The 27,332-nt window shown below is 40.9% G+C and overlaps 1 protein-coding gene across 4 annotated transcripts; it reads right to left on the minus strand.

Moving 5' to 3' along the window:
• Window positions 1-518: 518 nt before the first annotated feature.
• DDB2 (damage specific DNA binding protein 2) lies at window positions 519-26,779 on the minus strand. Of its 4 annotated transcripts, none has more exons than XM_081901618.1 (11): window positions 26,757-26,779; window positions 19,766-19,952; window positions 15,131-15,261; window positions 13,653-13,844; window positions 9,890-10,056; window positions 8,376-8,475; window positions 7,729-7,906; window positions 6,319-6,464; window positions 5,600-5,764; window positions 3,969-4,014; window positions 519-1,413 (listed from the first exon to the last, which is right to left on the minus strand). In XM_081901618.1, exons 2-11 carry the CDS (start codon window positions 19,938-19,940, stop codon window positions 1,163-1,165), a joined length of 1,551 nt encoding a protein of 516 aa, XP_081757744.1. In that variant the 5' UTR covers window positions 19,941-19,952; window positions 26,757-26,779; the 3' UTR covers window positions 519-1,162. The 4 variants fall into 4 exon arrangements, with proteins under 4 accessions (XP_081757744.1, XP_081757745.1, XP_081757742.1 ...); XM_081901619.1 differs by lacking the exons at window positions 9,890-10,056; window positions 26,757-26,779 and adding exons at window positions 12,282-12,427; window positions 26,128-26,369; XM_081901616.1 differs by lacking the exon at window positions 26,757-26,779 and adding an exon at window positions 26,128-26,366.
• Between the last annotated feature and the right edge of the window lie 553 nt (window positions 26,780-27,332).

Below are 27,332 nucleotides of genomic sequence, written 5' to 3' on the forward strand. Positions count from 1 at the left end.
AAATATTTATAGGAGTGAGTTTATAGGGTTCCACCTACTCTGCACGTTTATATCTGGTGTGCAGTTGGAACATCTTGAAACTGCTTCTTTTTAAGGAATCAAACTTGAGCATATGGAAGTAGAAGCAGGGGAGGAGATTACGAGGTGAGTTTAGCAGATTTTCAACCAAGTCTGCAAAGATGGGGCTCCTGAACCTTTTTCTTCCTACTATGGTTATTATTCTTTGATTCCTGCCCAATAACACTTTAAATTGTCCACAATATTTCCCCTTCTTTTGTTCCATAGCTCTTACCAGAGGGTGGGGGAGGCGGGAGTCAAGATCTAAAAGGCCTGGTTCTTGAAAGCAAAATCATGCAAGTTACTGAAACTTGCATAATTCATTCTATTCACAGAACTTCAGTTTATTTGGGATCAAGTTTGTAAAGCTCCTCATATCTGGTCTTTGGATATGCCTACTTCCTAGTTCTTTTTCTTCTTAGGGAGCAGTTCAGCTTCTTAGGCATTACAAAAAAAAAATGTTCCATACAAAACTTTATTGAATGTATCTCAATTTTGTAAATGAGGTGAACAAAACAAAATCCCAATAGCAACTGCTGCAATATAAAACCCAAGCCACCTGCCTTAGTCTCAAACAGCCTCTTCACGAAGTCTGTACTTCTATACCTAGGCCACAAGCAGTTTATCAATCAAGTAAATGCTTCTAGCTTAACAGTTGCCTCACAACATATCTGTTTTGAGGAAGCAGTGCTAGGAAAGAACCCTTGAGAAGGGAAATTCTCACATTTTGAACTGGCATGGGAAGACAAACCCAGGTTGCTCAATACACTGGAAGGGGAAATAGTGTGTTCTGAAAATGCAAACTGAACTGTCAGCATAGCCCAGTTCACTACACTGTGCCATGTCCCAGACAGTTAAAAATCTGCAAGTGTGCACAAATATGGTGCTCCTTTAATTGGGTCAAATGCATGTGAGTATTGAGTGTGGACCCATTCTTTGCTCTTAATAAAGGATTTCAAAACATACCATCCGTGATCCAGGAACATAACATCCATGATCCAGAGAAGCTGGGTTAGAGTAAGGGCTTGCTTCTCTCTGAAGCCACCATTGCCTACCATGCCAGCACAGGCTTTGCTCTAAATGAACACCACATATGCTTGCCTGATCAGTCCTCTGAATATTTTCCTCTCTTCTTCTTCTCTTGTAATTTATGCTCTTTGCCCTTTGTTTTGGTGCTCTCCAATTCAAGACTAAATAGTTTAGTTTTAAGCTTGCTTGTGGTTGATTGTCTTTGGTTCTGTGTCCCCAGTCGAGATAAGTTTCTGCATCTCATTCCCTGCTCTGTCATGGACTGCATGAGACACTCCTGATTCTGGGTTACCATTTCCTCCCGACTCCAGACCAGAATATTAAAACCTGCCAGAAAAAGTGACATTTTTAGGAATTCTGCTTTGGAAAGCAAAATAAAGAGTACATTCTAAGAGCTCTGACCATCGCCAGCAAAAATAAAGGAATCGTTCACATGATGCTGACACAAACTCTTTGCTTATATACTATGCAAAAGAATGAAACTTTACTATCTCTCCTCTTTCCCCCATCTCTCTTCCCACTTTCTTTCCCGCCAAACCCATATTGCCTGTAACAGTAATGTCTCACTCTGAATGTGGCTGACCTGTAATAAGAAATATCTGACTTGAAAAGAGAGACTCTGTATGTACTATTGTTACCCAAGTACATATTTTAAATGATGATGATGATGATGATACATCCAAGAGCTCAGACATTGTCTGCCAGACCTGCTTAATACCCAGCCACTGAAGTTTAATGGAGCAATTGGCTTTTGATGTTAGATCTACAAAGTCTCATTACAGGAACAGCATCCAAAGCAGTAGCTAATAATCAGGTATATTAGTAATTCATCTTTCCCAACACTTAACAGTACCTTTAAGTTAGACAGCTATGCCTGAGTATTTTTTTTATTTCATATTTTCAAACACCTCTTAACACTTTATAAACCTCTTTAACACTTAAGACAGTTTCTTAGTGGTTTATAAAATTGTGTGTGTGTGTGTGTGTGTGTGTGTGTGTGTATGCGCCCCTGCAATTATGTGTAGTATATATATGGAGATTAAGAGCGAGAGAGAGCAGACAAGGAAACTGAGAAACAACATTAAAATACAATACAATAAAATCCCCCAAACAAACACAAAGTGGCAAATTATAAAAGCATCTTAAGAGTCAATGATCCCTTCCCCCTCCCTTGACTCACAATATACAGCATTCATCTCAATGACACACATACACCACATCCGAATTCTGTCTTACATCTACTCAAATCATACATCTGCTGCTCATTCAGTATCACTCATTCCATTCTATTCTCACACTTCCACCCGCTCACACACACAATCCACACACTAACTCCCACAATAGCTCCCACTCAGTCACCAGTCATCATCACCAATCACACTGTGCACTCAGCTAAAAACGTACTGCAAAAACACCAGAAGACAATGAAGCTATAGCCTGACTTAATCGTAGAAAATAACAAAACTAACTGCAACCCATTAATCACGTAGATTTACTGCTCCTAACAGCAATCTGCCTGTCACCCAGGTTGCTGTCTCCCACCCAAGACTCCCCCCACGCCTCCTTCTCGCCAAGGAATCCTGATACACCATTTACTTATCACCTGGTGTTTCTCCCCTGTCCCTTGCTCTCTTGCATGCCTTTATTATGTTGCCAAATTAACTCCAAGCAAGGAAGGGTCCACTTAAGATATGAAGCAGACTGCTGGAAACTAGCAAAAGTGTACAGGTTCAGTCCACAATCCTTGGTACAGTGTAACAGACAAAGGCACTGGTATACTGGTACTGCTAAAATGTTTATTTGTCCCAGGTGCTAGGTAAATTTACATAAAGAATCAAAGGTTAATTTATTCTGGGCCTTCTGTCTTTTGCATTACTGCCTAAAAGGCCAATAGATGGCAGCAGTACTCTCCTTTCAATAGACTGTTCCACCCTATCATTTCTAAGCTAAAGAACAAAGTACTCAAGGGTCAAAGTACCGTATTTTTCCGTGTATAAGACGATGCTTTTTGCTATTAAAAAAAGGCAAAAATTGGGTGTTGTTTTATACATGGATAATGAATGCAGAGGGGGGACAGGTGATTAATGGCAGCAGCAAGCAGGAGATTGGCAGCGGCGATTGGTGGTTGTGGCAAGGCCTGCTGGCGATGGACTGCAGCTGCAGCAATTGGGAAGGCAATCGGTGGCTACAGCAAGTGGGTGGGTGGGCTGTTGGCGGCTGCAAGCGGGCAGACAATTGGCGGCTGCAGTGAGGTGTGCGATCGGCAGTGACTGTGGCAAGCGATCAGCAGTGGCGGGCAAACAGGTGTGCAATTGGCAGAAGTGACCTCCCCCACCCCCCAAAACAACTTAATTTCTTAATTTGGGGTTAAAAAGAAGGGGTTGTCTTATACATGGGGGCATCTTATACACGGGAAAATACGGTAGGTGTGACTGTGACAGCAAGAGATTGCATGTGGAAAGACACAAAACTGGCCCGTTCACATGCTAAGCAGGGGCTGGTATCTTTAGCAGCAAAAGGATCCCACAGGAATGGGGTGATGAACTCTCCTCAACCTCATATTTTCTCTGTTTCTGGCTCGCTTCTGGTAAAAAAGGCGAGAAGGTGGCTGGAAGGTAAGGCATGGGATGGGTTCAGCACCACTCTCTCTTGTGCTTTTATTGTTAAAGTACCAGCCATCATTCTGTGTATGTAAACAACTTTTGTAGTTGTTGAGGAAAGGTAGGTTAAAAATGTCCCAAATGAACATCTAGAGTTATAGGTATAGCCACAAAATCCCACCCCATTGTCAGCATGCTTTTATCTGGAGAGTGCCTGATTGTTTTTATCTGATGAGAACAGTGGTCCATTATCAAATGTGTAAGACTAAACCATCCACTCACCCATTCCAGAAGCCAGTGTGTCTCCCATAGGGTTGAACTTATTGAGCTGCAAATGTAAACACAATAATGCATTGTAACTGTGTCGGTTGTTCACTTAACATCATCAATCAAATAAAAAACCAGAACATTCTGGACAGAGAAATGCCCAGCACTGGATGTGGAAAGAGTTTTGCACAAATCAGCAGAGCTTTGAATAGCAGGTCTCTCCTCCATCCCCCACCTACGTTATCAGTCCATCACGAGATGCGTATGGTGACAAGAAGCAAAGGAATAAAAAGATTTTTAAAAGCCTCCTGCAGAAAATTAACTGACGGATCTAACCAGGAGCCTCAGTGAGCAGCTCTCATGAAATCTGGCTTAGGAAGAGGCAGCTCTGGCAACAGGAGATAAAACATTTCTTCCACCACAAGAATGGAAATGAACCTCTGCCTCAGAAACTGCATGGGTGCACAATTAAGATAGATTTTTTTTTAAAAAAAAAAACCAGGGCTCTGATTTCAATTCTGAACATCTGGTGTGGAAATAAACAACTCAGGTATTCTTTCCCACAGCCCACACACCAAATGAATTGACATGAACTTTGTTTATTGAAGTTTGGAGACAGCTGTGCATCTCCTCGTTTCTGGAGTTTAGGAAACGAAAGGCATGCCTCTGGGGGAAAGGGTGGGGCTATTACAGTAGTCTGTCCAGGCATTCAGTGGAAAGGCTGGAATTTGCAACATTGCAAATGACTAGTTCAGCAGCTCTTTTAAAAAAACAGCTAAGAAAACCTAAAAAAAGAAAAGGAAATAAAAATGTCTCTGCTACAGTTCACAAACACATTCATCAGTGGCAACGACAAAAAACTGATTCTGATGGCCTTGACCCTGCAGAAAGTGGAAGGTGCCTCTTCCTCCCTGAGGTCTCCACACAATGTAGAAACTCTGACAGCTCTCACACTTCTTGCTGGTCAAGAGATACACATCAAATGCACAGACATAGAATTGTAGAGTTGGAAGAGACCACAAGGGTCATCTAGTCCAACCCCCAGCAATGCAGGAATCTTTTGTCCAACGTAGGGCTTGAACCCACCACCGTGAGATTAAGAGTCTCCACCGACTGACCATACCTAAGTCATCCCACATGTACAGAAAACTCAGGGGTGGGGAAGGGGTCTCATTTCTGACCTTACACCATGCTTTGGATGATTCAGTAGCAGCAAGAAGCCTCCAAAGATCTTGCAGGTGCAACATGGGGTCAGAAGTGAGACCCAGGGGAAGGTCAGAGTAATGGAAACCACAGGTGCTGGCTACCAAGACAAGCTAAAATGTGTGAAGCCCTGGCCACATCCAGTACAATAGGGCAATCCAGGTTTCAGAGGATTTCTCTCTATTAGGCACTAGTGGTCCTACCAAAAAGTGGTAACACAGGGCCTCCCCACCCAAATGAACTCCTGCTTTGAATATGCCTGTCCTTAAAAAATAGCTGTGTGAGCTATCCTTAAGGAGAAGCCCTGTATTGGAGGCAAACGTTTGTCACAAGCAAACCCATCAATCAGTTGCACCATATAAGAAAAGACATAATTATTTCCCTAACCCCACTTTTTTGGGGTGGGGGCCCAGTAGGTCTTTGGACATGCTATCTACACTTACCGAGATAATTCCAGATGCATTTGGATCGTGCAGCTGGCAAACCATCTCCCCACTGTTTCCATCAAATATGTCAATGGTTCTCAACTCGCCCACTGTGTAGCTTGGGAACCTAGGGTCTGGGTAACGACCCACCACAATGAGGTCATAGCGAGGATGCCATGTCGCCTAAAATAAAGAAGAGGTGGTTAAGCAAGGTCAGTGCTAAACTGATACATGTTACAGAGGACTAGGATGACGATCAAGTACTGGCATTCTGTGGGTCATTCAGATTCAGCTCGTACCCTTCACATGGGAGCAAACAAACTGCAAACCTTTCAAGGCATCATAATGTAGCAACATAATTTCCATAGGTTCTTACTAACCCTACCACTTGGAACTTGTGTACAAATCTAGGGAGACGTTCTGATTACAACTAGGTGCCACTGCCCTAGGATTCCTTCTGCCCAACCCTGCCATCAACAATGGCCTGCTGTCACTGTAGATTCCAGTCTAAGGTTGTATACTGGAACGCTTATTTATATAGATCCATAATCAGAAGCAGAATGAACCACTCTCCTCAATATCCTATACTTGAATCTACACATATAGAAAGAATCTGTCCATAAGGCTCCCAGCAATTTTCCATACAGGACAGGAGTTGTAGGATGCTTTTCTTCTTAACTCTCTGCTCTCTGCATCAAATGGGCCATTCTCCCAGGTCAACACTCCTCTTTCTTCACCTTGATAGGTGTAAGGTGCTGGAACTGCCGATGGGGATGTGAAATCAAATGCTGGGGTTTGGACCAATCAGAAGAGGAATAGACCCGGATTTCATTGTACTGGTCAGTACTCAGTAGCTTAGCCCCATCCGTTGGGCTGAAATATGCTGGGGAGGAGGGGGAGAAAACAGGAATATGTATAAATGTATTGTGGCCAATAACAAAATAAATTATCAATGAAATATTATATTTATATATTATATTTGCAGCTATGATACCTATCTCACTATGCTTATTATTATTATTATTATTATTATTATTAGTCCTGTAGAAGAATTATAATAAATGTGTAATTGTTGAGTGATAGCCTCTTCTAAAACAGACAAAAGCAACATTTGAATATGTCCTAAACAGCACCAGTTACAGACATAACTAGAATGTAACAAGCAATCTTATCTGAGAACAAAATGCTGAATTTCCACCATAATCAACCAAACTATCTGCATAAATCCTTAAGTACCACTGATTTCAGTAGGTTATTGGTGTCTCTAAATTCAGTTTCCTTGGACTTAATTAAATAAATTCACACTGGCTTCACTTTTAGCTTTACCAGATACTTTTTAAACAAGACTGAAAATGTGAAATGACAATTGCAGAATTTGGGGAGGGCGGGGACTGGTTTAGAATTCAGTGATTCTGAAGTAACATTTAATATAAATCTTAAATATTTCACTTGGATATCTGAAAAATATAGTGTGGCCTGAACATCTCAAGTTTATTTGGAATCTGTTTTCAGATGCCAAAATACTGATTGCAAGTAAATGGCCTAATCAAAGGCCTCCTATGTTGAAGGATAGGGAAATTATTACTATGATTTGGAATTTGGCTGAAAGATGTGCATTTAAGAGATGGTAAACAATTCCTGTTACCCTTTATTTATGAACACAATTCAGACATTAAGAATAAGATTTTATCTATGTTATACAAGTGTTGCATTTTTTTTAACATGGAAAACAATAACTAAGCCACCACCTCCATTATTTTCTGTTGTTGTTTTTATCTTGTGGGGCTAACATTTCTATTAAAACTTTGATTTAAATTTTAGCAAGTCTATAGACACACCCTGTATAAACACACATTTCCTCTTTTTGACAAGACATGTGAAACTATGACATGATTAGGACTAGTGTCCCGCCCCCCCCCCCCCATACCTTCCAATTTCCTTCACAACTTATGCCAAGGTTTGTATCTCATTTTATCCAAACAATCTTGTGAGGTAGCAGGACTGGCATTGACCTTTACAAGGCCAACAATTGGTACAGTGAATGCAAGGTGGAAAGACAAAGGCATGTGGCACTGAGCTGAAACACGCACAAGCCAAGAATGGTTAGGTTGGCAGAGTATAAGCCATGAGCCACTTTGCTATCTTACCTGCATTAACGGGTTTATCATGTGGAAGTACATGAAGAGAACTTGACTTGTCCTTAATGTTTCTCAGATCCCAGATCTTTACTGTCTGATCCACAGAGGCTGTAGCTAAGAGCCAATCACAGTGAGAATTGAATTCCACGTGAGTCACTTTCTTTTTGTGCAGTTTCAGGTTCCATACCTGCAGTGGATAAAACAAAAGCCAAAATGCATTACAACTACAGAGCAAGAGATTTAGACATCAAACATACTTTACTAGGAGATGGTAAAACCTCTTTAAAAAATAATAATGATGATGATGATATGGAAGACAGGAGAATATATGCTTGTATTCTAAATCAGCCTAATAAAGACAATTCCAAAACTCTACCGGAGATCAAAGATTAATCTAAATAAGGAACTTCCAGGTTCTCCTCCTGGGGAATATGATCTCTGCAGTAAAGGAAACCTGTGGTTCTCCAGATGTTGTAATACTACAACTCCCATAATCCTTGATCATTGGCCTTGCTGGTTGGGGCTGATAGGAGTCCAAAATCATCCATGATATATATTCTAAGTCAGAGCAACTTTAGGCAGATGTTAAAAATACCAAAAACCTATGTATGTCTGATCAAAGCAGGCTATAAGGCAAAGAGGAGGGGCACACTAACCTTTTCGCCCTCAGTACTGAGCAGAACTACGTTGCCCACATTATCACCTGTCGCCACAGTCCGGCAAGTTGCAGATACATCAACACTGCAGTACCAGAAACTAAAAAAGAAAGAAGTACAATTTCAGAATGTTCACCCCCTACATGTATAACTAAGGTGGTTCTCTGTTCTTAGCAGAATGCACAAACAGTATTTATATAAATAATGGAATCACAGCTGAGCTGAACTGAACCCTAGTGGCATTCTGATGTGGGATCTGTGTTGGATTATTTATCAAGTAGTGTAACAAAGCCAACAGGCATCACTTGGAAAGACCAAGCACACTCTTTAAAACATTCATAATGTGTATCGCATCAGTTCTAAGTATTTGAAATGAACACCAATTTTAAGTGTTGAGAAAGGGGTAGATAAGTTTGGAAGTCGTGAAACACAGGAACCCAAAGCTAGCCCAAGACACTTCACTGCCTGAAGTATAGGTCAAGATGGCTCACCATCATCACACACACACTCCCATTCCAAGCTGAGCAGAATGGCAGATGACTCTTATTTCAGCACTGGGGGTGAGACAGCATCCACCACACTTCAGAGCAACAGGCTAGCTTAGGGGGCAGGAAATAGGGGCAGAAGGCAGACCTTGTGGCACACACTGCTCTTATAGGGAAATAGTTGAGGGGCTCAGAAAGTAGAGCAAGGGGCTTCTACTACTGCCCTAAAACATCTGCCAACATGTTCTGCCCAATGGTAGGGTTTGCCTTGCAAGTGTGAGAGCCAAGTTACACTTTCTGTGGCAGATGAGATTGCTTCTTATCTTTCACATGCCTTCCAGTGAACCTCCAGAATGCTTGAAAAAGAAACCCAGATCTAAACAAGCATTAGAATTCTATACATTCCTATTTCTTTGGGCATATCGCACGCTACCTCCCAATACTAACTCCCAAGCATGAGGTGCAATTTATATCTTCATAGTTTCCCTTCCTGTATTACTTTGTTTTAATGAGAGACATGCAGCTGATAAACGTGCCTGCTATATGAAAGCAGACCTTATTGGCTCTGATGCCCAGTCACACTCGCTCAGTTCGGGACAATAGGCAGTGTAAAGATAAAACCCCAGAACCTGTCTTGTTCACTCTTCTTTGAGCATACGTGACATGGTTAGAGTGCTGCAGTTTGTAGAATTCCTACTGAAAAAGTTATTTGCCTTCTCTAGGTGTCAGGTGTGCTATACAGGGTATGCTATGCACCCAAGGAAAGAGGGATTTCCAGGATCCTACTCAACACTCCATCAAGCAAAACACTACTCAAGTACTCATGCCCACGAAAAAGCCGAACCACTTCCATTTGCTATTATGCACAACAGTAATCATATTCCAATCCACATGATCAGAAACGTATTGCCTCCAGTAGGCCCGGGGAAACAGCCCAAGCAAATGCTAATAATCTGTCCTGGCACATTCAAAGGAAGGGTAAAGGAAATTTATGAGCTGAACAACGACACTGCCCTTCTCACTCCTCACCAAACATCATGGAATTCATGGTCACAGACTGGGGTGCGGGAGATCACTTGCGCTGGTCGGCCCTCAAGGTGCTGTAGACTAAGGGTGCCATCCCCTGAAGCCACATAAAGATTTGCCGACTCAAATGGGCTGAATTTCATGCCTCCAAGAGAGTCTCCTGGTCCTTTCTGGAACACAGATGGGAAGAGGAGAGGAATATGCCTAAGTTACTGCGGAAGGATGGGAATAGGCAGTCAGCACAACCTGGCAGAGATGCACTGAGTTCAGGCTCTAGGTGAATTCACACCTACCTACTTAATACTGAACATTGCACCTTGTACAGTACTAGCTCTGAACTAGTTAACTTCTCAGATGCTGCATGCAAATTTCTTTCAGAAGTTCCACTTCAAAAATGTTGAGAAGCTATACAATATCCTCTTCAAAAGCACCAAGCAATTTTAAAAAAACTAAGAGAGAAACATTAAGCCATCTGTGTGCTAGTAGACTGGTTTATCAAGCTCCTTCTTGCGGAACTATTAGTATTGACTTTCTACTCTTACATTCTTCAACACTTCCAGTACCTATTTAAACATAGAGCAAACAAAGAACTTTGCAGAGCTAGGATAATTCTGAGGACAACATATAACATTATGTCTCAAGTCACGACACACACCCTCCGTCTTTAAACAAGTATAGTACTAAATATTCCCAATTGTGTATAGAAAACGCAAATAAGTTCTGCACCTTTATGATAAAGCCAGGCAACTTCCCACATATTAAAAAGTTCCCTTCAGCTACATTAAGGTTCCTCTTCTTCCAACTAAAGGATGTGAATGTGGCAACTGCAACTTGATGTCCCTCCACACAATTGAAAAACCAAGAATAAATTGGAACACTATTCCATCCTATTGAACCTCAGCACTGAAATTGTCCATTATATATTTCTTAGAAAGTATTTGTTCACAACTTCTCTGCAGCTGCATCCAGGGCATTGTTTATTTTACTTCTCAACAACCATTGGAGCTTCTGGAGATTCCATAGCATAGAGGAAAACTAATCTAATTCCATCAATCTTCGCTTTGCTGCATCAAAATGTGAAGACTTCACCCAAAAACTTATGTCACATTTATTCCTTTACACAAGGACCTCCATCTGTGGAGGGGTATACAAATATTACATGAGGATATCCAAGGATGTGTCTGTTTTGCTTCTGATATATGCTTCAGATAACTACTGTGAGAATCAGGTTCCTGATGCCTGAACTGGGAGGAAAATAAAGCACTCATGCAACCAAACCTACATTTAGGTCGACACAGATAAAAGTTTATTCACACATTCTTCCCAAAGCTGGTGTTAATATCAGTATCAGGACAAAGTAACATCAAATGAAGTGCTCAATGAAGTTTCAAGAGATCCTAAGATAGCTTAAGAACAAAAAATGTGAAACTGGTAAGCATTCAAAATGAACCCAAAAACAAGGGATATGGTATCACAAGATGCTGACAAAATAAGGATGAAAAAAGAAGAAGAAAAGAAATCCTAATGTATCTCAGTCTATTGTCATTGAAGGCTTTCCTCAAGTGTCAAAATGAAAAGCAGCCTACAGAGATCTCTGTTCACAGCATCACTTATTCGCAGCTGGCAACACAGTTGGACTTATTGTGGCAAGAATGTTTGTGAAGAGCCCACTTCATCAGATGCACCTCTTAAGAACTTAAAGGTGCTACAAGGCTCTTTTTTGTGTTTGCTCATAATCCTAAACACTGGTGCCCAGAATAAATGTTAAGTTATAATACTGAATGTGTGTGTTTCATTTGTAAATATAATTCAAAACAAGCTTAGGAACACAATAAAATAATTTCCACTCCTTTGTCACGTGCACAGGGGAGTTCCCAAACTACCAATCTCCTACCATATTTCCAACACTAATTTGTTCTGTTATGGCTCTTTATCTATCTATTCATTACAGTATGTTTGTTATTGCTTGGGTATACATCACATTTACAGACAGATCATGCACAATTAAGGCAATAAATTCAATCTGATGCATATTTGGGAAATATATCTCTGCCAAATGAGAAAGAACCCTTTAGGCAAAGAGATAAGGCTTCTGCAAAATGATTCACTATGTTTTCCATAGAGATATCAAGTTGTACACTGTTTTCCTCCACATGGTTCTTTTACTTATGTAACCTGCCTAAAGGCCCAGTTTCAGGGGGCTAAAAGATAAAGTACAGGATTAAAGCAAATAGTAGTGATTCGAGAAGAGCAAATCATTCACATTCTGAGTGAATAACTCTGGTAAGACCAGGGTGAGGGCCGACCCATGCCGAAATTACACCACTTCCTCTGTTTTGTTGCCTTCTAATACTAGAAGCAGTGAGAGGAGGGAAAAACTTTTATCACATCTTACTCCCAGCTGTCGGTACTGGTGAAGACTCGAATTGGATTTCCATTAAAATCCTGCAGGGCAGTAGTTCCAGCAACTGATGATGTGTACAGCTCACTAGGGTTAAAAGGGTTAAACTTCATTCCTGTGATGGCCCCTCCAGTTCTCATCTATAATGAATGGGATGAATAAAAACAGAAAGCCACTCAGAGATGAGGAAGAAGGAAAGTCCCTCTTGTTATCTCATCTAACACCAGTACAAGGCAGCATTCATCCTTAAGTGGCATTAGCCAAGCTGAACAAATATCCTCATAGGGGAGAAGCTCCCTCTGGCCAATACCATTTGTGTTAAATAACTGCCATGTTGAAGAGCAAGCCTGCAGAACTCCTTGAGTGGTTTGGCTCAGCTTCTTCTCAGAGTTGCCACCCTGAACTAAACTGTTGAAAGTCACTTACTCCACCTCTTTACAAGAATGGGTTGTTCTGTGAACAGTTGCTAAAGGACTGAACCTAAGGGTACTAGCGGTGGGAGTAGGGAAAATGGATAAAGGATAAGACTGCAGACATTAATGTCCCAATGGAGGGAGGGCATACTATATATGAAGAGTTTCAGGAGCTCAATTTGGGGGCTGAATTATTACCTTCTTGTGAGGATTTGGGAGGATAAAATGCAACATGGAGGTGATGCCTGGAAAGCTGTTCTGGATGATAAACAACAGATTGGGAACTCTGAAACTTCCATATTCATTGTTGCCATAATACTCCCCCTTATTTTTGTTTGATAAAGGTGCAAATGAAAGTCCAATGTCATGTTAGTCTTATGCTTTTGTGAGCTTTTCTTTGGAATGGCTAAGACGATATTATTTTTAAAATATTTGCTTGAATACAGACAGATATACAAATCATAGCAGCTCAGTATCCTTGGAGAAGACTTGGAAAAGACTTGGAATTCTCAAGGAAGCTATTTTCTTCCTCTGGGTTTGCTCAACCTTTAAAAAAAGATGAAGTTCACTCACAGATAAACACAAGTGTATTTTGCCAAGGCATTATTAACAATTCAAAGCAAGGCCGATGAAAAATATTATTTCATTTGCAGGGACCTCATTCCTTCAACTCAATGAAGTACTTTCACATCTAACAAAGCATGAAGCTGAAGTAAAGAGTTAAAACAAATAAAAAACCTCTCCAAATACGTATGTATTTTCTATTTCAGAGTAAAAATTATCTAACTCAAATGTGTAGCCAGATCATTCCCTTGCATAGAAAGCTGGGAAATTACAACACAGATTTCTCCAGTGCAACAGAGTTCTAACTAGAAGCCTTCATCATTAATCTACATACCACTCTAACACAGAGCTTGCATAGACACTGCATTCGATCTTCACAATGACTTACCCCTTTTATGAAGCAGCTTTTATTAAGCATTTCATAGTCCCAAAGGATGATGTCTCCACCTTTGGAGCCCACAGCAACTGTGCTGGGGTGCGTTGGGTGCCATTCCAAGCATGTAACCCTCCTGTCAAAGGGACTTGCTGTGCGGAACAGGCGGTACGAATAGAGGGAACGTACAAAGGGCACCTGAAGACACTGTTACAAAGACAATGAGAGAGAGAGAGAGAGAGAGAGAGAGAGAGAGAGAGAGAGAGAGAGAGAGAGATAAGCCCTGCAATTCCCATATACTCAAGTCTGTGCTACTCTTCCAACTACTGCATACTGCTAACAGGTTCAACTATGGACCATACTACACTACATGCATCCATATGTATCTTCCCTCTAATTTTCTTTTTTAACAGAAAACAACCTCTAGATCAGGTGTGGATCAGGAAGCTTTTTGGCCAGATCTTCATCTCCTCACACCCTGCAGGCTAACTTTGATAGGTGAGTCAATCAGCTGTCAATCAGCTAATGTCATAATGATGTCATAATGTTGTCAACATGCATTTCTGCATCTAGATGATGCAAGCTTCACAGAGGTACAACAAGAGGAGCTGTGGAACTCTTTACCTGCTCGTTTTTCTACTTTAAATTGTTCCCCTGCCCAGCTGGTTTTCTCCAGAAATGATAAGGGGAAAAGGAATATGGTGAGAAGATGAGCAACACAACAATGAGGAATTATTATCCTGTCCATACAGGGGCAAGAGTGAAAAGAAATGGTACTATGTATTTCCAGAATTAAAGGCTTACATTTGATGTGGTGGAGGAAAGGACAAGTTTGTAAATAGCCATGGTTTAGTGTTGCCTCTCATCATAACCTTAATGCTATGAGCCTGAGCAAAGCACTACAGCCACACACTCCCCCCTTCTCCTGCGTGGCTAAATCAGCAGAATTTACTTTACCTTTTAAAGAACCTCAGCTTAGTTACAATTGAACCAAGGATGTTGTTTTTATAGAAACTCCAGTTAGCCTATCAAAACAGGCCAGCTTCATAATCCATGGTTTCGAGTTGACTTGTTATGAAACTTACTAGAGTTTTGTTTTAAACCAGGATTCCTTGTTCAAAAATAATGCTAAGCCAATATAGTTTAAAAGTGGAACTACACTCTGCCCGTATCCCTCTCCCAATTGCACAGGAGGAGGAGGATGGAGAGTCAGTCTTTCTCAAGCTCATTCTAGCTAAACCATCATTTAGCATTGTGTGCAAATGCAACCAGAGTGTCATGCAGTCAGGTGGATTTTTAAAAAGGAAAAATCTACACATGGCTGTATTATGCATACTATGGAGAAGGGAACATAAACATGGGTCACAGAGTCAATAATAACAGAACTGTAACTCTTTTCTCCTCTACACTACTATGCAGAGTATGCATTTAGATAGAAATAGAAACTGCAGGAACCTCAGGTGCTCAGCCAGTTTGTAAGGAAAAACACCTACCTTTCTAAGCTGTGTCCCAATAGCACCACCCAGCATATTCTGATGTAGATAATGGACAATGTTCTTCTGTGTCTCTCGCTGATGGAAGAGCACCCCTGTTTTTCTGACCATGGATCCATGGAAAGCTTCTCCTGCCAGACAACAGCAAAGGTTATATTACTACCTACTTACATGCTCATTTAGGACAGATTTCAGGTGTTTAAAAAATAAAATAAAAATGGACACATACCCCAAACTGGAGCCAGATGCAACGAAACAAAAAACATACTTTAAAATAAAATCTAGTCAGTTTTCAAAACAAGCCACTTCAAATCATGAGTTCAAATCATGGAAGAATGGCAGATCCAAGTAATGGACTATATGGAAATGGCAGAAATGACTGGCAGAATACGAGATCAAGGAGAAGAGCAGGTGGAAGAAGATTGGAAGAAGTTTAAAAACTATTTACAGAAACATTGTAAAATTTTCAAGTGTTGAGGACATTGAAATGAAACGAAGGGGTTCTAGTGAATAAGATAAATAAGAGTATGAAAGAAGGTATAGATATTGGATGAAAATTGGAATAATACAACACGTGAAGGAACTTTTAAAGGATAAAATTAAATATGAACAAATTTGCTAAATTAATTTTAAAGTGGAATACAAGAAAGGAGGGCGGGTGGAAGTCAAGAAAGTAAGGTTATGAAGGATATGAATTTGAAAAGAGGTTTTTTTCCCTTTTTATGTTAAACTTTTTTAGGTTTGTAATATTTTTCTTTTTTCCTGCTTTTTGGCGGAGTTTTGATTTTTCTTTTTTGTTGTTTGAATGTGGGTGTCTGTTGGGGTTTTGATGTTTATTGTTCTATTGTAATCTTTTATTCTTCTTTTGAAAAAACTTAATAAAATATTAATTATTAAAAAATAAATCATGAGTTATAAGGCTGGCTTGTTAAATTAACCAGAGCCTATTTTAAACTGCAATCTCTGATTAAATTGTAATAACAAGCCAGGATTCTGTGAAAGCAAAATAAAACACTGCTGAAGTCTCTTTCTGGACATGTTGAAGGAGGTAGGAAGTACTGTATACAAGCCCAAGTTTGGGTTGGACTCATTCCAGCTTCTTACACATTTAATGCTAAACTACTACATGCAAAGTACTCCACTGAGTTCAATGAGGCTTATTCTCAGGTTAAGTATGAATAGCATTGCAGGCTAACTCTCACTACACTAGACTAGGAGCAGCAGACTTTGGCAACCACTACACAGCGGGTGGCACTGTGGTCTAAACCACAGAGCCTAGGGCTTGTCAATCGGAAAGTCGGTGGTTTGAATCCCCGCAACGGGGTGAGCTCCCATTGTTTGGTCCCAGCTCCTGCCAACCTAGCAGTTCAAAAGCATACCAGTGCAAGTAGATAAATAGGTACCGCTCTGGCGGGAAGGTAAATGGTGTTTCCGTGCACTGCTCTGGTTTGCCAGAAGCGGCTTAGTCATGCTGGCCACATGACTGCAGACAGATGCCAGCTCCCTCAGCCTATAGAGTAAGATGAGCGCCACAACCCCAGAGTCATCCGCGACTGGACCTAATGGTCGGGTGCCTTTACCTTTACTTTACACTAGATTAGGGGCAGTAAACATGGGCAACCACTGGTTAGATAGGCGTATAATATTGAGTGCTTCAGGTTTCTGAGCTACTCAAACTCTTCAGCTGGCTGGGTGTTAAGCAAAAAAAAACCAGGGCAGTGAGAAGCAAAAAACAAAACAAAAACCAGGGCAGTGAGAGGAAATAACAATGGCTGCAACAGGCCTGGAAAAACCACAGAGTCTGTATTTTGCCCCCTTTCTGAACTGAAATAGGTTAGGAGTCAGTATAGCTCTACCAGGTTAAAAATGAGCTAAAAAGTAAGGTAGCTGGAGACATCATTCTTAAAGCACAGTGGAAGAAAAGAAGTATTGGCCCAGATAAAAGCACAATATTCCAGATACTTCCAAAAGCATGAGAACATAAACCCCAGCCAAACCCCCCGGAGTTCCTGCAGAAACAGAATATTCCAGGTTTGTTCTGTAGTCTACAGAAAATGTGCAGAGCTATTGGCAGGCTGTTCTCAACAAACAAACCTGCTGACTCTTCATGGAAAAGTCTAAAAACACTGTTGTCCAGGGAGAATTTTGCTGAGCAACTCAGCTTGGGATTTGTTTTCGAACATTGGTTCTGTGTTTTCTGTTTAATCACCAGAGACATCTACAGCAACGCAGAATCTGACTGCAACATGTCTAATCACCCCCAAAGCAAAGGAATACGGCATATTGCAATTTCTTAGGAGTCAAGACGACAACAGTCCTCATCATGCGGTAGAAGCAGATCAAATGAAACTTTTGAAACATGTATTTTTGCAAGGAAGGGTCCATAATAAAACAAAAGTGTTTCCTTAGTCAACCAAAAGGAGAGAATATTAAGGATGCAACCCCCATTCTAATATCAGCAAAACTCCCCATGGATTTTAACTGGCCTGGTAAATCTCTATGTCACAGCAGCATACTTGCTGTTTAAAATATAGATCTTCTCCATTCATATGCAAAGCAGTGGGGCTGCTACTGAAAGGGGGCACAAACAGAGGTGTTGAGTGCTCCCCCATCCCTGGCAAGTACTTTTCTTATAGTCAGTCTTACTTTAAATGAGAGATTTCCAAACTATGTGCCATGACACCGTAGTGTGTCGGCTGCAATGTGTAGGTATGTCACGCGAACACTTCCTGCGCTCTTCCTGGGGCTGGAAAGGGGGTAGTTTAACCTCTGGTTTCCTAGTAAAACTGAATTGCTGTGTTGCAAATTGATGCATGTCTAAAAAGTGTGTCACCAACATGAAAAGTTTGGAAAGCTCTGCTTTAAACATGGAGCATGAGAGTGCCTGAAAAGGGTTTAAACATTCCACACTCTACTGGCCCTTTCCACCACATGAATGGGGCAGACCCAGATTTCAAAAGATGCAGTCTCATTATTGCCACGTACAGTATTGGGTTTCTGTCATTCTGCAGCTGGGAGACTCCTCATCAGAGGACAACCTGTACTCCCCAGCACTACAACAAGCCTGGGATCAAACTCAGGCTGAGGTGAGGCCATCCACACCACAAGTGAGTTCAGCCTCTGGGGTGCGTGTGCACAAGTCCTGAGCCTGGAGGAGAGATGGTACCTCAAATGCTAGACAAGATTCACCTCATTAGAAGGGCCTGACTGCAGACAAGCACTCCATAGGGGCCAATGAGACTTCTGGATGAAGGCAGCTGATAGGAGTCATCTGGATTCAGGGTGGGAGTCCAGCACTTCCAGCTCAAAAACCCCTCATATTTGGCTGGAAGAACTGCTGGAACAATGCCTTTGTACCAGAACTGTGACAGATTTGGCTGACTGACTAGCCTAAGCCTGACCTCAGACCTGTCACCTGCCATGCCTTTGTCTGCCCATGGATTAAACTTGAAGATGACCTCAGACTACCCCGAACTTGCCTCTCACTAGACTTCTTGTTTTAGGCGCTGATTACTTGGACCATAACCTTGGATACCACTTCTGCTTGTGCTCCTGTCAGTATTGCCTTAACCCTAATCCTGTTTCCTAAAGAATCTAGTGAGAGCAGTACAGCCCAGTTTTGAACATGCATATGTCCAATGCTTTTACACTTCTAGCCTTATCTGCACTATTGAGAGACTTCTAATGTCAAAAGACTTTTAACACAGAGAGTTATATTTGGACCTGCTTATATCATGAAGATTATTTCTTTAAGAGGCTTTATTTTCTAACGTTTTCCGGGTTGTACAAAGCTTCATCTTCTTTTTAAAGCCAGTGCAGTTTTTTGAACAATACTCGTAAGATAACATTCAAACAAAAACTAAGTGAAGTGTTAAAATAGGTCCATAAAGGGAGATATGGAAAAGATAGATTAAAGTGCTTTTACCAGATAAATTGGAAAGGCAAAATATACTGGACTGCTGAATGGGATAAATAAGTCTCAAGGAAAGTTCCTGTACTTGTCTTTGTGTTCACATCAATGCATTACTAGTTCAAATAAGGAAAGGAAGTGTAAACCATTCATTCATTGTTGTATGGAAAGGAACAGCTTCTCCTTCCAGCATTGAAGCACCATTCATTTCTCTGACCCTGGAGCACACATGACTCAGGGCCCAGTGGTAAATTCCAAATAGCAGGAATGCAATTGTAAAACATGCATATATCTGAAATATAATGAAGTTTGCAGGACCAAATTAAATAATTACCAGAACATTAACTCAAAAAGTGTTACAACTGAGCAGCCCCACATGAAGCGACAAAGAATTTGATTTCTGCTTCACATTGCTGAACAAAGCATACTTTTAAAAATCTCCCAATTTTACTATGTGGGGATTAAATTACCTTTGTTAGTTAAAAGGCAAACCACCAAAACAAGCTGCATTTAGAGCTGATTTCATTATCACTATTTTGGCCTAGAGAGAAGCAAAAGGCTTGCAGGAAAAATGACAGGGGAAAAGATTAAATATGAAGAGATCAAATTACATGTACCCATGGTCTGTTAGCAATAGCAACTATCAGAACAAACAATATCAACAGAATCAAATTGCATTAGCATTACATAGACACATATGAGAAATGTATGTTTTAAGACCTTACCCATTTTTTCCAGAATCTTGGGGGCTTTTTTCACAAGTAATTTATTTGCATATGGCTCATTTTCCAGCTCTCTGGTGTCTCGCTTCCTTTTCCCAGTTGTTTTTGCCTCTTTTTCTGATGGACACTCAGGAGACTTTTGTAGTTTCTTGTTCCTTGACTGCTTCCCAGGGGCCATTCTGGTAAATCACTGAGAAAGACCAACAGAGTGGGGGATATAGTCATAGAAGAACTCTTTAGATTCTTAAGAAAAGTAGCATACATTTTTAAAGTAGCTTAAAATGGAAGTAAACAGCAAATGTAACATGAGATTTCAAGCCCCACCATTTCATAAATCCTCACCAATACTTTATTATTATGAATTCTCTTTTTACATTTATATCCCAGTTTTCTTCCATCATGGAACTCCAGATAGCATGCAAAAGTTCTGAGGAGGTTCTGAGGATGTGTGACTAGCCCAAGGTCACCCAGCAGCTGCATGTGGAGGAGAAGGGAAGTGAACCCGGTTCACCAGATTATGAGTCCACCGCTCTTAACTACTACACCACACTGACTTTCCTTTCTGCAGGATCCAACAACCCCCTCAGTTTCATTTCTTCCCAAAAACTAAGGATTGCTCGCTTAGTACTGTATAGGTATTCTTCTCCCTTCCCTTGATCTTAAGAGGATAAGAGCAAGGAATATCAGAAAACGAAGAATTGCCATGAAATTGCCATAATTGAAGTTGTTCAATCTCTGAAGCATCAGATGTTAGTAACTGACTGGATGAGGGCAAAACAGACTGAAGCTTAATCCAGACAAGACAGAGATTTGGAACAGATAAAATACTTCATTATGCAATGCAGAGTTAAACTATGCAATCGACCTCAATAAAGTAATATTCTTGTGTACAGTCTATAGATATTTTAACATGAAGCAGTCATAAGGTGTTTAATTATTCTACAGTTGCATTTCACAATTATTATTATTTTTTAAATTATTATTAAAGTTATTACCTGCCCTTCATCAACAGCTCCCAGAGTGGGTTACAACAATTTAAAATTCAGTGTTAAAAACAGGTCAAATAGTCACAGGAAAAGGTTGGTAACTTGAAACACACACACATCTCAGATGCTAAATGCTAGGGTAAATAAACAACAGCCCAGTAATGAGAAGCAGACCAATAGTGGTTGTAAGCAGGGGGAGATGAAAAATCAGAGTGGGAGCTTGTTTGGAGGTTCTAGCAGGGGAGCGCAGCTATCGTATAGCCTTGACCGAAGAACGGTACACTCCTTCTATCTGGGATGGTCGTCCTCTTCCACCGAGCGCGCAGCTTCGGGAGGGACGCACATGGAGCGGTGAGGGAGGAAGGGGACACCCGCCTAGCCAGCCAGATCAGCCGAATCAACCCTGGCGATCAATGGGGTGACAGATGTCGCAGCCAGATCGCCCTCCCAAAAAGCTTTTTTGAAATGACTGACAATATGAACTTGGTTGATATCTGGAGAGTAAAACACCCACTTGAAAGAGAGGGAACCTTCTATTCTGAAGCTAAAATGACTTGGACCAGAATTGATCAGATTTGGATTACTGGAGAAATGGCACCGAAGATAAAAAAAGTTGAAATCTGCCCCAAAACATGCTCCGACCATAATGCGGTAAAGATGGTGATGGATGTTACAACAACTGGTACCTTCAGATGGAGGATGAATGACTCATTATTTAGAGATGAGGAGTTTTGTAAAAAGGCCCAAAAAACATTAAAAGACTACTTTGAAATTAACATGAGGACTGAAGTAGAAAAAAGAATAATCTGGGATGCAAGTAAAGCAGTGATGAGAGGATTTTTGATACAACAGAACACAATTAAAAAGAAAAGTCAGAATTATAAGAAAGAAAAAATCCTGGAAAAGATAAAGGATGGAGAAAGGAAATTGAGATCAAATCCAAAATCTCGGGACATTTTGAAAGAAATTAAATATTATCAATCACAATACTTGGAACTGATGAACCAAGAAATAGAATGGAAAATTAAACAAATGAGACAAAAGTCTTTTGAATCAGCTAATAAATGTGGCAAATTGTTGGCTTGGCAGATAAAAAAGAGACAAAAATTGAATACTGTTACAAATTTAGAAGTGGATGGAAAGAATATCTATAAACCAACAGAAATTAGAGACTGCTTCCAGAGATACTTCAGACGACTTTACACACAAGGGCCTCAGAAAGAGACTGAGATAGAACAGTTTTTGGAGAAAAACGGACTGAGAAGGATCACACAAGAAAGCAAAAGAATCTTGAACCAGAAAATAACAGAGCAAGAAATAGAAGCCGCCATTCAGAATATGGCTATAGGCAAATCTCCAGGACCGGATGGACTGACTTCCAAATATTACAAGGTGTTGAAAGAGTGGTTGATACAACCTTTGAAGGAAGTTTGTAATGATATATTGGAGGGAAAGAGGGCACCAGATACGTGGAAAGAGGCTTTTATCACACTTATACCGAAGACTGAGATAGAAAAGACTCAACTTAGAAACTACCGTCCTATCTCCCTATTGAATGTGGATTATAAAATTTTTGCTGACATTTTAGCAAAAAGACTGAAAGTAGTTTTGATGGAGGAGATTCATGGGGATCAAGCAGGCTTTCTCCCGAGAAGACATTTATCAGACAATGTAAGGAACTTAGTCGATATTTTGGAACAGTTGGAAGAGAACATTAACACTAAAGCAGTTCTGATATTTGTGGACGCGGAGAAAGCCTTTGATAATATTTCTTGGAGTTTTATGATAAAAAATCTACAGGGGATGGGGGTAGGTCAAGGGTTTGAAAACGGTATAAGTGCGATATATTCTGAACAAAAGGCAAAATTAATTGTAAATAATGTGGTCACAGAAGAGTTTACCATTGAAAAAGGAACACGACAGGGATGCCCAATCTCTCCATTACTTTTTATATCGGTCCTGGAGGTCTTGCTGAATATGATTAGAAAGGACCAGTTGGTTAAAGGAATACAGGTCGGAGCGAAACATTATAAACTGAGAGCATTTGCAGATGATTTGGTACTTACATTACAAGAGCCTGAATCCAGTACTAAAAGAGTTTTAGAATTAATTCAAGAATTCGGTCAAGTGGCAGGATTTAAACTGAATAAGTGTAAAACGAAGGTTTTGGAGAAAAATTTAACAATAACGGAAAAAGAAAAGTTTCAGAACGAGACAGGGTTAATGGTGGTTAAGAAAGTGAAATATCTGGGTATAAATATGACATCTAAAAATCTGAACTTATTTAAAGATAATTATGAGAAAACTTGGACGGAAGTAAAAAAAGATCTAGAAATTTGGTCAAATATGAAGCTTTCCTTGTTAGGTCGTATTGCTGTTATAAAAATGAATGTATTGCCCAGAATGTTGTTTTTGTTCCAAACATTACAAATATTGGACAAAATGGATTGTTTCAAGAAGTGGCAGAAAGATATTTCCAAATTTGTCTGGCAGGGCAAAAAGCCAAGAATAAAATTTAAGATACTAACTGATGTGAAAGAAAGGGGTGGATTTGCCCTGCCAGACCTTAAACTGTATTATGAATCAGCGGCTTTCTGCTGGTTGAAAGATTGGCTACTCCTTGAGAATACTGATATATTGGACTTGGAAGGCTTTAATAATTTCTTTGGGTGGCATGCATATTTGTGGTATGACAAGGTTAAAGTTCATAAAGGATTTAAAAATCATATTGTCAGGAAAGCATTATATAATGTCTGGATTAGATACAAAGATCTGTTGGAAAGTAAAACTCCGAGGTGGTTGTCGCCAATGGAAGCAAAAGCCGTTAAAAAACTTAATATGGAGGCTAATTGGCCGAGATATTGGGAAATGTTGGAGCAAGAGGGGGACAGATTGAAATTGAAAAGCTTTGAGATGTTAAAAGGGAAAGTAAGAGATTGGCTTCACTATCACCAGATAATGGAAGTCTTTAAAATGGACAGGAAAATTGGCTTCCAGGTGGAAAAATCAAAATTAGAAACTGAACTGTTAGAACCCAGTACTAAGAATTTGTCAAGAATGTACAACCTGCTGTTGAAATGGAATACACAAGATGAAATGGTCAAATCGGCAATGATTAAATGGGCACAGGACATTGGTCATAACATTATGTTTGCTGACTGGGAAAAGTTATGGACCACCGGGATGAAGTTCACGGCATGTAATGCCTTGAGAGAAAATATTATGAAAATGATCTATAGGTGGTACATGACCCCAGTCAAACTGGCTAAAATATACCATTTGCCCGATAACAAATGTTGGAAATGTAAGGAAATGGAAGGATCGTTTTACCACCTTTGGTGGACGTGCCCTAGGATTAAGGTCTTCTGGGAAAAGATCTATAATGAACTGAAGAAGGTACTTAAGTACACCTTTACTAAAAAACCAGAGGCCTTTCTCCTGGGCATGGTTGGCCAATTGGTGTTAAAGAAAGATAGAACTTTTTTTATGTACGCCACAGCAGCAGCAAGAATACTCATCGCAAAATACTGGAAGACACAGGAGTTACCCACCGTGGAAGAATGGCAGATGAAGGTGATTGACTATATGAGCCTGGCGGAGATGACGAGTAGAATTCGAGACCAGGGAAGAGAAACCGCGGAAGAGGACTGGGAAAAATTTAAGGACTATTTAAAGAAATATGCAAAAATTGGTGAAAGATAGGTTGGTGCTGAATGGGAAGATAGGGGTTAACTGCGGTAATAGATAAGAGAATGAAAATGAGAGTTATTAAGATTAAGTTGAAACAAGCTGGGGATTTGCTTAAAATTTATTGACAGGAGAATGCAGCAAGGGGAGGTATGGGGAAGTCGAGAAAGTAAGGCACATGAAACTAAGATTCAGAAGTATATCTGTTTTACGTTTAATTGTTTTGTATTTGTTTGTGTTGAAAATGTTGTGGAAACTTTAATAAAAATTAATTAAAAAAAAAAAAAGAAAAATCAGAGTGGGGTGGGTCTGCGTTCATATCAATTATTCTCAGCAGGAATAAAACCTCATTTAATTCTGAATAAAACATACCAAAACGAACTGACTATATATTATTCTGTAAAGGCAACATGCCTGGGGGGTGAAATAATGTAAAATAGCAAAAGCACTTTAACAAGCATACTCCAGTATCCTCAATCCAGCTTCTCCTGTTTTTTCCCCTGCTGCTCTGAAGGGCTTCTCCCAAGTCCCAAGTGGGGAGGAGGAGGTCAACATTCATTCATCTGATTGCTTAGGGACAGTCCTTAACAATGGTGCTGCCTGCGGAGTGCCAAAGCATTGAAGCTACCTCCATGTTTTGTGATTTACTTTTTTTATAAAAAATGAAAGTGAAAAATTGGGAGGGGGTTTTCTGCTGGTCTTTGGGTCCCCAAATCCTACCCCTTTTACCCATCTGTTAGTGGTCCTGGGTCCACCTGTATTCAAAAGGCACTGGAAGCAAATGTAGCCAATGGTTGCTAGACAAATTATGCCTCTTCCTGCTCTTTCCAAATACATTTATAATAGTTTCCTAATGGCCATATGATATTTAATGGCAAAGCAATTTATTTTACAATTTATTTTATTATCAAAATAGATAAGTACAAGGAGTTGTGGCATAACTAGTGTGTGGTAGTGTGCATTTGAATATGAGACCCTCAAAACAAAATCCCTGTTTAACACCTTGTGTTGTCAGTGTCCTTAATAATAACAGTTATGATGATGATGATGATACTTTGGGGCATTATTCAGTGGCTAAAAAGCTCCCCTTTCATGATGATTGGGCAGCTCTATGACGCTGGAGACAGGAACCTTCCTGCAGGAAAAAAAAAGGGTCTTTGACCCCTGCAATCCTGAAATACTACACCACTGATCTTAACACATAAAATATTTTCACCAGTCTGGAACAATAGCTAAGTGCAATGATCAGAAAAGGAAGGGAAAAATTCAAGAAACCACCTAAAAGCAAATACTGCAGGGGGGCTGCTCCTCCTCTCTCTCTTCCTCAAATACAGCACGTGAAACAACTTTCAGTTTTATGTAAGTTCAATATTATTAGCATACCAGTGGCGGGTCAAATAGTACAAGGCTGCCTAAGTAGAACCGCCCGCCCTCCCCGCCCTGGACCAAAAAGAAAAAAAGCCCACCACCTTTCAAGCGTGAGGGGACTTTGAAATAAGGTTGGGGGCAGCAAGGCGGAGCCTGAAGCAAAGAAGGAGGTCCTTGGCGTCGGATAGGGAGAAGCAGGGAATGCAAGCGAAGGGGAGGGCTGTGTATCCTCCGAGGGGGAAAAGCGCCTCCCGAGCGCGGGAGCCTCCGCCACAAGTTGCAAGGGGTGCAAAGGGGAAGCGGTAGCTAAGGGCGCTCCCTCACCTGAACTCCCTTGACCGCACGCTCCTTGCTAACGAGGCCGCCCCGGCTGAGGAGTGGATGGACAAAAGGCGCGGGAAGAAGGAGCCGCCTCCTCGCCGGTTTCATAACCTGAGCGGGGGGCGGGGGGGAGTGTAGAGAGAGGAAGGAAGGAGGGAGCCGAGAAGAGCTTTACGCGGGAAATTAGTCGGGTTCCGGCGTGGCTTCGGAGTGGGAACCGTGTGGCGGGCAGGCGAGCAGGCAGCCTCCCTCGGCTGGGCGCTTTCTCTTTTCCTCTCGCCGGAAGGAGGCGCCACGAAATGGTCTGCAGCTGCACCGAGAAGGAGCTCTCCCCGCGACCATATGTTTACGTATAACCTAAACAAGCTATAGCTTCGGGCCCCACTCTCTTGGAGCCCCACCCCCCAAAAAAATTAAAGGATAAAAACCTGGGCGTACATTTCCAAAGTACAAGATAGAAAACAAAAAAACCTATCTACAGCAACAGTGATTTGTGTTGTATAGGCTCCTCTTGGTTATGTGCAAATGGCTTTAGATACCTATTAGGTCCATAAATTACCATATAGTATATACAGTATTCAACACAAAAAACAGCGACAAAGGACAGCTGGACATAGAAAGGGCCCCATTACCTTCAGTAGCTTTGGGCCTCATTAAACCTTAATCCAGCCCTGGTTACACCAGAATTTGGCCCTGGCGGCTGATTTATTTGTTCTTTAAATCGTACGAAGAGAGATATAGGAGGGTGGTTGCTTTAAGTGCCGCCGGGAAGCATCCTGGGGCGGGGAGGGGAAATAAGTTATCTGAGCTTGTGCAGAGTGCCACGGCCATAACCACTGGCAGCTCAAGTGCATAAACAGGTTCGGCCTGCACCATACTCGAGGCCCGAAATCAATTAGCATAGGAGCCAACTCCTAGGGGCCGAGGGGGGTCTTCGCCCCCTCTGCCCCAAAACTGATGGGCATTGCCATTCAAATTGAGTGCACTGTGTCATGTGATTGATTATGGGTTAGGGTTAGCTTACCTAGGTTCACCCCCCCCCCAATATTTTATTAAAGTTGGCAACCCTGGCACTTGGAAACTTGTGGGAAAGTGGAGGTTGGGAGATAAATCCCTAAAAAGGAAAGAAATCCATGAATATAGTATGCTACATTTGTGACATTGTTTATTCCAGCTCCTACTGGACAACACTCGTGGACATGGTGCAG

The sequence above is a fragment of the Podarcis melisellensis genome (genome assembly GCF_964234715.1).
Source record: "Podarcis melisellensis genome assembly, chromosome: 1".
NCBI classification, from domain to species: domain Eukaryota; kingdom Metazoa; phylum Chordata; class Lepidosauria; order Squamata; family Lacertidae; genus Podarcis; species Podarcis melisellensis.